We start from the raw sequence: 12,032 nt of genomic DNA on the forward strand, positions 1-12,032 counted from the left end.
GGGTGTGGTGATCAGGAGGCTGCTGTTGCTTGGATCTTTCCGTGAGAAGCAGGACTCCACATAGTCGCGCTGTCCCAGATCAGGTGTCTCTGGGTTAGCAGCCGATCTCTGGATGCCGGGTCTTTGGGTGTACAGTATACGTTTCCAAAAAACAGCCACTCAAGATGGCACGGTCTCCGCAGCTGAGCCGGCGCTCTGGGAGAGATTTCAGCCGCAGTCTCCAACTTTCAATCCTCTTTCTCCAGGATTCCTCCACCTTTCCCGGCTGCAAACTGTCTCTCAGCTGAATATCCTCTGCTTATTCGGGCTGTATGTTACCCGCTTCAGCTGCTCACCCTAACAGCTCCGGGACAAGGCATGGAACACGTCCGTCTATACCTCCGCCATTTTTTTTTTCACCTCCCATCTGGGCTTTAAGTTTTCTTTGTGGGAAGATTTTTAACTACATATCTGATTTTTATAATAGCTATGTGGGTGTTTATGTTACCTACATCTAGTTTGTGTTCCTCACATCTAAGTTGTTGAGTTTGTTGGTATAGATTTTTCATAATATTCCCTTATTATCCTTTTAACATCTGTTGGGCCAGTGATGGTGGTCATTTTCTCATTCCGATTTGGGAGTTTCTCTTTCTTTTTCTGATCAGTCACATTACAGGTTTATCAACTTTGTTGATCTTCTGAAAGAACCAGCTTTGGGCTTCATTAATTTCCCTTACAGTGTTTCTGTTTTCTGACTTCTGCTCTTACCTTTATTATTTCCTTCCTTCTGCTTGTTTAGAGTTTGATTTGCTCTCCCCCCCCCCCCCCCCCCCCCCCCCAAAGTGGAAACTTAGCTCATAGTAACTCATCTTTTTCACATTTTCTAAGTTATATAATGGACCTATGTAAGCATCATGGTACATTTACATAGTTTACAAATGTGTAATTGTTGGAGATATAAATTGAGATTTTTAATGGTGGACCTGCACATCAGAAAGTTTGGAGACCAGCACCAGCATTCTTTGATTGGAACTTAGGCTGACTCGTTGGAAATTTTGAGCTGAGACCGATCTTGGGGACACAGGATGCATGAATGGTGATAGAGCATAGGATGGGGTGGGTGGAGTAGAGACAGCAGTCACCCCCTTGGGGGACCCTGTGGCGTACAGGGCAGCGTCGGACAAGGTGGTGCTCAGCAGTCACACTGGGTGTAGTCACCAGGTGGCCAGCTCCGAGCCCTCGGGACTGTCCCGGTGTCGGCAGCAATGACAGATGGGAAGCACCTGGTGCACAGTGGGCACTCAAAACATGACAGCTGTTTTCAGAACAAACGTGTTTTTTTATGAATGAGAAGTCACTAAATAAACCGAAGGAACTCTAGGTGCGTCTGCCCCTTTTCTTAATGTCTATAGGTCTGCTTTTGCCATTTCTGTCCCAGATAGTTGGGTTGGGTTTTTCTTTTTGTTTTCTCAGAGGGCTTTTAATCAGAAATCCTTTTGTCTGCACATCTGGCGGACACTTTCTGCCCTTCGCTGTCTCATTAGGAGCTCCACACCTCGCCTGGTCCGCCTCTCACGGGCAGGACAGCCTCCACGGGTACTGTGTGGCAGGATGCAGTCCATCCAGGGCCTCCTGGAGCTCCCAGCGGACACAGCTCCCCCGGCCCCACGCTTTGTTAGTGGGCCACATCTCCCGTGGCAGTGGCAGTAGCAGTAGCAGCGGACACGTGTGGGTCCCCTTCACTCACTAACTTCCCTGGGCCCAGAGAGGTGGCTGGGACCCAGGTCTGCCAGCTGCACTGTTAACCCCACACTGGTACTGCGAGCAGGTTGTGTAGACCCAGACGGGCAGGAAAGCACGGGGGACCACCAGGAGAGCCCATCCCGCAGCTCTCCTGGAGCCGTCCTTTGCTTGGCTCGACCCCTTTAAAGTCTCCAGTTGCAAAGTAAGGATAACAGTAATTCGACTTCATAATTGATCCTCATTTTTTAAATGTAACTTTGTCAGTTGTGATAATAAAGGTCGTTTCATTGAAAATAATAGCTAACATTTCTAGAGAGCTGTGCCAGGCACTGAGCCCAGGGCTTTGCCTATCTCATTTAGTCGCCAGGACAGTCCAATAGTAGATGGAACTATTTTCCCATTTTGCAGATAATCAGGGCTGGGAAGCCCGAGCTGCACACTTTTTGGGTGACGCTTTTTTTCAGAAAAATGAATGGGAAAGTACATAGTCTCCTGCGTGCCTGACCCAACCCTGGTCCGACTCACTTTTTCATATTCTCTCTTGTTCTCAGTGCTCCAGCCTTGCAGGCCTTCTTTTCCTCCCATCTTCCTTCCTGCCACAGGGCCTTTGCACGTGCCAGTCCCCTGCCTGGCTGCACACCTGCTCCTCCCCACAGCTGCCTGCATTTGCCTTCTCAAAGTCATCTCCTCCTCTGGCTCACCTCTGTGGCACTCTGCCCTGTACCCCGTGTCTTGTCCCCTTCTCTCTACTCTCACACTCCTTTTCCACCCTTTGTGGCTCTGGTCATAGTTCATGGTGAATTCTTTGATTCATGTTCTCTCCCAGACTGTGAGCTCCTGAGCACAGGGGCCACTCTTTGCATGTTTTTGTTTAACCTTTTTTGGAGTTCGTGCAGCTGCGTGAGCCGGGTACACAGGAGGATCAGGTAGTGCCCGTGGAAGGAGAGGATGAGTCTCAGGCAGCAGGTGCATTGCCTACAGTGGACCTCAGCATCCTTTCCCACCAGCTCCTCTGAGCCCCATTGGTCAGTGGGCTATGGAGCTGTCTGTGCGGCCAAGCCCCGGACATGCTGTCTGGCCCTCAGCCCCTGCAGCGTTTGGCTGTTGCTGAGCCTCACAAAGCAGGAGGCCCGAGCCCTGCCCATGAGGTGGCTCTGGAGGGCAGCCTGGCCTGGGCATTCTGAGACCTCCTGGGCGATTCCAGAAAACAGCAGGGACTGAGAACCCCTGGGCCACTGCCTTCCCTTCATTCCCCCACCTCACCCCACCCACCCGTTTCCACCACAGGAGCAGCAGGAGCAGGACAGGAGGGCGGGAGGGAGCCTGGGGTGCCACGCTTTCCTTAGCTCAGCATTCCCAGCTTGGCTGTGCATCAGAACCACTTGGGAATTTTCAAAAATTCCAAAGCCCCAGCCACACCCCAGACTACTTAACGGCAGTCACTGGTGGGACACAGATGGAGCCATTTCTGAAGCTGCACCCAAAGTGACTCCAAATGTGCAGACAGTCCGGGACCCACCGCGTGCTCCCGCTGTGTCCTTGTCCAGAGCAGAGCACATGCGGTCCTCACACGTGCCCGTCTGAGAGGCCGGGCCGCTGCCCGGTGCTGGGTGTGCAGATTCTGTTTCTTTTCTTTTTTAAAAAATTCTTTGTTGTTGTTATTGTTAAATTTCAGAGCAGTTTTAGTGTTTCAGAAAAATGAGTGGGAAAGTACAGAGAGTTCCCATTTTCTCTCCCTCTCCCCCACTCCTCCTTCTCCCTCTCTCTCTCTCACTCTCTCTCTTTCTCTCTCTCTCTCTCTCTCTCTCTCTCTCTCTCTCTCTCTCTCTCTCACACACACACACACACACACACACACACACACACACACAGTTTCTCCTGTTAGTCACATCTCGCATTAGTGTGGTATCTCTATTAGGATTGATGAGCCATACATAAAAGGTTACTAACTGAAGCTCGTTCTTTAGAGTAGAGTTCACTCTTTGTGTTGTATGTTCTGTGGGTTTTAATAAATGTGATGACATCTCTCGCCATTGGAGTCTCACACAGAACAGTTTCACTGCCCTAAGAACCCCGTGCCCCACCTACCACTCCTCCTCCCGCACCCCGGCCCCTGCAACCACTGCTCTGTCCTGTCTCTGTGGTTGCCTTTTCCAGGTGTCATGCAGTTGGACTCATACTCTTAGCCTTTCAGAGGCTTTTTCACTAATAATATGCGCCAGAGGCTTCCCATGTCTGTTAATGGCCTGATAGCTTGTTTCTTTGTTTCATCAGTCACGAACGCTCCACTGTCTGTGTGAACCACTGTTCATCCATCACCTACTGAGGACATCTTGGTTGCTCCCAAGTTTTGACAGTTACGAATAAAGTTGCTATAAACATTCATGTGCTGCTTTTTGTGTGGGCAGGCGTTTTCTCATTTGGGGAAAATACCAAGGAGCACAATTGTTGGATCATATGGTTGGTTTTGTAAGAAACTGCCAGACTGTGTTCGAAAGTGGCTGTACTGTTTGGCATTCCCCCCGGCAATGAATGAAATGCCTGTTGCACCAAGTCCTTGCCTGTGTTCGGTGTCTTCTGTCTCCTTTTATTCCAAAGATCTGGAATATTCCAATGTCTCAGGTTCAGAAATCAAAATGAGAGAGAATATGGTGGCCCATGCATTCAGGGACTCACTGGGGAGCCCTTTGCTTGTGTTTAAATTCCTCTCAAACTCTTGCTTTCTAAACTTGGGATGGTGATCCGCCACCGCCTTCCCAGGTCACCCTGAGGGGCCCTGCATCCTTAACAACAACCCAAGCATGCACACTGAGGTGGCGAAGTGAGGAATTGGTTGCCTGGGCCTGGGACGTGATAGCCGGGCCTCTCGCAGCCATCTTGGACCACGAGGCGGCCTGAGGAGAGGCACATGCTGGGAATGGCACAGCAGGAGGTAGGCACCCAGGCCCTACAGGTCAGTCAGGTCCCTGCAGCCCGCTCCCTCCAGGCTTCCTTTTTATCAAAGAGAATTAAAATCTAGCTTATTTAAAACCAGGCAGGTTCTTTGTTTTGTCTGTGGTCTCTGTTATTTGCACCTGAACCTAATTCTAGCTGATACGAGTGGTTCAGTGGTTTGGCACAATGCAGGTCTGTCCCACACAGCAGGGCCTGGAGTGCTCCACTGTGTTAGGTGACACCAGGCGGTAGTGTGAGTTACAGAGGCAGAAGAGAGGTGGCGTGAGGACGGCATCACCTACCCTGTGCACACCCTCGGCCCCACGAATAAACAGGCCAGGGCTGACAGAGGCTGTGTGTGGTGGGTGGGTGGAGGGCTGCAGATGGGGCTGCGTGCAGGCTGGGCTACACAAGGCAGGCAGAGAGGCTGTGGCGGCACCAAAGGGGGGGCCTGGTCTCAGGGAGTGGGGAGAAAAGGAGAGTGAAGAGGCCCATGGGCTGTTGCACAGCGTCAAGCAAAAAGAAGGTTCTGGAAGAAGGTGGGTAGAGCAGGTCTGGAGAAGGAGCCAGTGGGGGTGAGAGGCCGAGAACGGAGTGGATCATGGCTTGTCAAGGTCCTGCTAGGCGCCAGCTTTCTGCTGTGAGAGGCACCGTGAGTGTTGGGAAAACACGGCTCTCCCCAACGATGGGTGGGCACTGTGCTTCCTTTAGGAACCAGCACCCCATTAAGGCTGCTGATGGGAGACACACACACACACACACACACACACACACACACACACCCGTGCATGGGGCCTCACCCTGTAGTTGTGCCATGAAATGAGTGCATTTTTAAAATATGGACTTGATAGGCATAATGGATCCCTTTGGTAACATCACTCCCTCCCCACATGACTAGCCTGCTCCTTTGCCCTGCATCCTTGCCCCAGTCTGCAGGGCAGCAGGCCCCCACCCTGGGCCTCGCACCCCCAACATGTGCAGGGCAGCAGGCCTCCACACTCAGTCTTGCACACCCCAGCATCTGGAGGGCAGCAGGCCCCACCCCGGGCCTCGCACCCCCAGCACCCGGGCTCTGCTGGAAGAGCTGCACTCTGGCCTCAGGTCCCTGTGGCTCTTTCTTCTGTCTGTGACATCGCCGTCACCCTGGCCACCTTTCTCCCAGGCCAGCCGCCTACCTGCCATCATTTATATATTTATTTATCGACTTGTCACATGCACTATTTCCCTACCCACTCATCAGTTCCAAGAGACCAGGACACACACACATACACACACGCACATGCACACGCACGTGTGTCTGTCTCTCCTACATCGCTGGACCCCAGCATTCAGTGTTCACTTACTGTTTGTTGAGTGAATAAGACTTTAAATGACAAAGGCTGAATCAGTGACATTGAAATGAGTTTAAATTTGACTAGGAAAGTGCTGAGGGAAGCTAAGGAATTAGAGTTGGGAGGGCAGGCAGGATGGGTTTTAAGCCTCCCCTCCGTGTGGAGAGCCCCACACTCTGGATTGGGGCTCGGTCTGATGATTGGCAGCGATGGCGTTTGGGAGCAGCCCCCATGAAGGCTGAGGCGGTGGAGCCCTCCGCCGGGTCCTGGGCTGTGTGGTTCCCCGTCCCACGCACACAGGGCCTGGACAAAGTGGGGTTATGTGAAGCCACTGCTATGAGGCGCAGATGGAAAAGTCACTGGTTTAGGCCTGATGCTTTTCTTGCCCTGCCTGCCTTCAACGCATCCGTTCCATCCCAGGAGAGCCACCAACAGGGACGCCTCCAGACCCTCAACCTCTAAACAGAGCCAGCTGTGCGAGCTGTTGGCGCTGGAGGAAGGCACGGCCGGCCCGGAGATTGCCTCGGAAGACTGCTGTGGGCGTGGAGACCGAGGGAGATGGAGCTGGTAGCTCCATGCCTGGGTTTTCTTCTGTGCCAGCTCTCCAAAAAACCCTCACCCGGGACACGCTGCTCAGGAAAAGCTGAGCGCATGGCCTACTTACAGGCAGCGTTAATTATGGGCTCTCTGGTGCCTGTTGTCACTTAGCCAACTTCCGGAGCTGTGATGACATTTATCCCCAGGCAGCCCTGCACCCGTTCTCTGAAACTGCTTCTGACACCCGTGCCTGGGTCACTACTGGACAATGCCAGGCTCCAGGCTTGAGGCTGGTGTCTCCCCCCCCCCCCCCCCCCCCCCAGCACCAGAGCACCTGTGCGGGCCTCAGTGGGAAGGGTGTAGGCCCCACACAGCACCCTTTGGGTCTGACACCCTGGCAGGATGTTCTGGCCCAGCTGGGCCTCCCAGGGCCTCGCCCTAGCTTGATTCTCTTTCCATAGGCGCCTTCCCCTCCCTGGAAAGTTCATCGCCTCCCACACATGCGTGCACGTACGAGCACGTCCCCAAGGGCCGGGTAAACAGCTCTCTCTCCAGCGGAGTCGCATTGTGTTTTGCAGACTTCATTCTTCCCAGCTGGTTGTGAAGCGGACAAGGGCTATCATTACGCTCTCTTGTTAAGCTGCCTGAGAGGGAAAAAACAAACAAGGAAAGTTTTTCCTCCTCCGGGAGTCTAATTACTTGTTGGGTGAGCCTGGACCCATATACATTTCCGAAGAGAGAGACACCCGATGCGGCCGAAGCCACGTCCTTGGATGGGGCTCAGACCCCCTGCCCGCCCCTCCGCTGGCTGCTGGCTCTGTAGCCGGCTCCGCAATGAGTTTAGGCCACTTGGTGACTTGCCTTGGTCTCTGGACATGCTCCTTGTCTTTGTCATTTCTGTGGCTTTGCAAGCGGTGTGCTTCCTTTCCTGTTGCCTGTGCTGTTCCTTGCCCTCCTTTCTCTGGACAGTTGATTCCGCTCCTCTGAGCAGGTGCCATACTTTTCACCTGCTTTGTTTTCTGCGTGAACATGCTCCTGTATTCATGTGTCCACCTGGCTTCTCTCCCTCCTAGACTGCGGGCTCCCTGAGGTCAAGTTCTCACAGGGTCCCCTTTATAGCCTTAGCACCGGTACAGTTCCCGCACATGGGTGCAGGGAGGTGTCCCTCAGGAGAGCGCATCCACCCTCTGACAGCAAGGTTGGCGCATACCTGCTCATGCCCTAGCCCCGCCTCCAGGTTCTTTCTTTCTTTTCTTTTTCTTTTTTTTTTTTGTTAATCCTCACCCGAGGGGATTTCTCCATTGATTTTTAGGGAGAGTGGAAGAGAGAGGGAAAGACAGAGAGAAATATTGATTGAGAGAAACACACCGATTGGTTGCCTCCTGCACGAGCCCTGACCGAGGAGCTTGCAACCGAGGTATGTGTCCTTGACTGGAATCAAACCCGGGACCCTTTGGTCCGCAGGACCACGCTCTACCCACTGAGCCAAATCGGCTAGGGCCCTCTTCCAGGTTCCTGATCCGACACCTCATTCATTGTCAAATTCTGCATTTGTGTTCTGACACTGCCGGCTTATTTTGTGACTTGTTGTCAGTTGTCCTCTTAGCCGTGCACTGCTTCGTCAGATTGGTTTAGGATGGCCTTCCTTCCTTCCTTCCTTCCTTCCTTCCTCTTCCTCCACTGCGTCTTGATGGGCATGGGGTCATGTCATGTGCAGAGAGGACGTTGTAGCATTTCATCTTTAGGAAACATGCTTGGCCTTGTTTTTATTTTTCTGTTCTCCTGTTTCTGAAAATGTCCTTAAATAGTCTGACAAAAGCAAAAGCCCTGAGTGAAAGGTTAGAGTCAGGAAAAATAGCCGTCTCAGATGGTGATGAAAGAAAATTGAATTTATTTAAAGGAAGGGGATGGTGGGTGGACTATCCAAAGGGAAGGGCTGCACAGAGAAAAGAGGGCCTTGGAGACAGGTTAGGGGGTAAGCCTGGGACGAGCTGCCACTGCCCATTGCTCCCCTGGTTTCGAGTCTTATGGGGCCCCTTAGAGGCTGGGGACTCGTGCCTGTGGAGGAAGGGCACGGGCGTGCTCCTTGGAGGGAGAGCGCATGCTAGGTCCTTTGTCCTGAGTGTATTTGTCTCAGGGAGGTATCGCGGAGTGTCTCATAGAATATCCATCAGCTTTCCAGCTGTGCTCTTTCAGGGTCGTGGTCTCCACTGATGGGTCAGTGCCAGGGCCGGGGTCATTAGTCACTGCAGCTGGTCCTGAGGCAGCCATAGCGCTGAGACGGGCGTTTTCTGCGGTTTTGAGGCCTCTGGGGCAGGGCTCGCATCTGGCTCAGCTCTGAGGGGCTCAGTGTCCTGAGTGCCTTGCTGCTTTTCTAGGCTTGGAGCTAAAATACAACTGAGCCCTGGCCGGTTGGCTCAGTGGATAGAGCGTCAGCCTAAGGACTAAAGGTCCCAGGTTCGATTCCGGTCAAGGGCACATGCCCGGGTTGCAGGCTCTGTCCCCAGTAGAAGGCGTGCAGGAGGCAGCCCATCAGTGATTCTCATTGTTATTTCTATCTCTCCCTCTCCCTTCCTCTCTGAAATCAATAAAAATATATTTAAAAAATAAAATACAACTGAGGCCTAGATGTTATCTTTAGGGAGGAAAAGGTCAGGGGTCCAAACCGCCTGACCAGCGATATGAAAGATCCGGGTCCAGAACGCATGACCAGTGAATGATATGCTAGGGGAGGACAGGTTACCCTGGGGCGAGGGTCTTCTTTTCCAGTTTGCCCTTTGCTAGGCATCGGGGCTTTCTGCCTGGTGACCCTCTGTATCTGGCCCATCGTCCTTGCCCTGGGAGTCTAACACTGAGTATGTAAGGTTTCCCCTTTGTGGATGGGGCCAGATTATCACTCGTGTTTTGTAAACTGGTCAAGAGAAGATGGTGCTCACAGCCCGTGCTTGCTGAGAAGACACCGGCAGGGATGGGGGCCTGGGAAACCCGGTAGCCAGGGCCAGGGCCCTGTGTGGCAGAGCCGGGGCGCTGAGACGGGCATTTTCTGCTGTTTTGAGGCCTCTGGGTCAGGGCTTGCCGTCTGGCTCCACTCTGAGCAGCTTAGTGCCCTGCGGGCTGCCTGCCAGAGATGGTCAGGCGGCCATGGCTTGAAGGTCAGAGAATGAAGGTCCAGGTTCCCAGAGCCCCAATGAGTGTCTGAGAACCACGGGTGCGTATTTCTGCAGGGGGTGCCTGTGCCGCAGGATGCAGAAGCTGGTCCCCTCCGGCCAGGCTGCAGGAGGTGTGTGTCCTGTCTTCCTCCGCCTGCTCTAACCCTTGCCTCCCTCTGGCCTGACAGATGAGGATGTGCGCATGTGGTGCCCCTCAACGCAAGAGGTCATGGAGGTGGTCTGCAGCCTGGGCACCCACAGCCCTGCTCTGTGCCCGCAGGGGCCCTCTCCGCATGGCAGGAGGTGAGTGCAGCCCCTTCCCCACGTCCTCCCTCACCAGGTAGGGGACTCAGTTCAGACCCATCAAAATGTATCCGTTGAGTAGGACCAGGTTTTTCCTCAGTACTAACATTAAGAAACAAAACAAAGTAGTACCCCTACAAAGAAGGGTTCTTCTAAAAATATATTCATGCTGGGAAATATTAATTTAAAGTATATACTGTTCTATAAATGTAACACAACTAGCCATTCATTGCACAAAGCTATCAGTTTCATTATTTGTGGAATGATCCTCTGTGGAGAGCGGCTACAGTGTTTGGACAGGTTCAAGCCTCGGACTAATGAGAAGGCACAGTCCTCTCATTGCCACGTGCAAGTCCCAGCCTGGAGGGCAGAGCCCTCCCAGCACAATTATAGCCAACAGCTATAGTGGTACGCTTGAACCTATGGTCCAAACACGTGGCCCCATGTGCCTGAGTGATGTGGGCTTGATAGAGTTCAGGTGCATGTAATTGAGTAGGATCGAAACCCATGAGAATGTTGTGAACATCTTGACCACGCCTTTACTTTGCCTCGTGGAATCTGGCTATAAAAAAAAGATTTGGCTTGCAGGCGCTGTCGCTAGCTCTCCATCAGAGAGGACAGCATCCCACTGAGACCCAGCTTTTATTCTCTTGTCTGTCTTTTCTAAATCCTTCACTGCCCCCACTCAGGTTCACCCTTGGCCGTGCTGCTGCGGCATAAGTGGCGCCCAACGTGGGGCTGAGTATGCATGGCCATGCTGGCTCGCCACAATCCTCAGCTCAGTGAGCATTTATAAGCTAGAAAAAGAAAGATTTCTTCTGACTTTTTATATAAAAAGTTGAGCATCAGTGGTTGAGCATCAACCTATGAACCAGGAGGTCACAGTTTGATTCCCGGTCAGGACACATGCCCAGGTTGTGGGCTTGATCCCCAGTGTGGCGTGTGCAGGAGGCATCCAATCGATGATTCTCTCTCATCATTGATGTTTCTCTCTCCCTCTCCTCTCCTGTCTGAAATCAATAAAAATACATTTTTTAAGAAGTTCCTAAACTTGGGGAAGCCGAGTCTGAGGGAATTACACGACAACCCCACACGAGTACCCGAGAACCTAATGCATGAACTGCCAGGCTCCCAGACTTGGCGGCACAGAAAGAACCAGGCCCATGCATCTTGCTGCTTTGGTTGGCATCTCTTCTGCTCCTTCCTGATGCAGAGCCCTCGCTGCCCCGCCTCTCCTAAGACATGCCCAAGTCTCTTCAGTCCATCTGCAGGCCTCTGTGTGGCTCCCACCCTCGTGGCCAGCAGGGCACTGTTGCTCGGTGACGTCCACGATGCTCCATTTGTGTGCGGGTGTGCCCTTTGTGCACTGGGCTAGGTGATGCTAATTTGCATGAGCATGGTCCCTGCCCTCTAGGAAGGAAGCCATACAGTACCCATCAGTTGGATGGACAGTGAGGAGACCTGGGCTGTGAAAGCCGTACACGCTATGAGCTTGTTCTACAGGTTATGGCCCCTCTAACCTCTTTCTGGATAATTCTTTCAGAAGTTGGTTTGAGATACAACAGAGTATTTAGAACCCTGAGCGGGCGGTTACATGGGAGCCCCCTCCTGCGGACTCCCTGGTCCCAGAAGGTGCTGGGACCGATGTCCATCTACGGAGAAGGCCCACGCTCTCTAAAGAATTTCTTCCACAACGGCGACTAGTAATCATCTGCCAACCAAACCACACTGGCTTGCCGTGACTGCCCCGCGTGTGCCTGCCTGTAGCTCCACCCCCACTCCTCTGAGCTCAAGCCGGAGCGATCAGCCTCTTCCCAGCCCAGAGCTGCCATCAACACCACCCGCTAGGGTGGGTCAGGAGGGAATGACACTCAGGAAACAAATGCGCATCGGAAGTGGGGGTGCTGTGGGGCTCAGAGAGCCTGGCTGGAGACATAAGCACTCATCACTCTACGCTCGCAGAGCCACTGACCTCCCCCTCCCTTCCGTGGCTTCCTGCCGCAGATGCTTCAGGATAAACCACTGTGCTTGGAGGCCGCGGGAGGCGGGCGGGCGG

At 53.0% G+C, this 12,032-nt stretch overlaps 1 protein-coding gene across 2 annotated transcripts in view; it reads left to right on the top strand.

Moving 5' to 3' along the window:
- FAM178B (family with sequence similarity 178, member B) overlaps positions 1 to 12,032 on the top strand; it is a 91,404-nt gene that overhangs the window by 37,733 nt on the left and 41,639 nt on the right. For both annotated transcript variants that reach the window (XM_005862244.2, XM_014536419.1), the window contains one exon: positions 9,862 to 9,976. In XM_005862244.2, the coding sequence (XP_005862306.1) occupies positions 9,862 to 9,976 (115 nt within the window). The remainder of the gene's footprint in view (positions 1 to 9,861; positions 9,977 to 12,032) is intronic.

Source organism: Myotis brandtii, unplaced genomic scaffold, assembly GCF_000412655.1.
Source record: "Myotis brandtii unplaced genomic scaffold, ASM41265v1 scaffold1612, whole genome shotgun sequence".
In the NCBI taxonomy this organism is placed as follows: domain Eukaryota; kingdom Metazoa; phylum Chordata; class Mammalia; order Chiroptera; family Vespertilionidae; genus Myotis; species Myotis brandtii.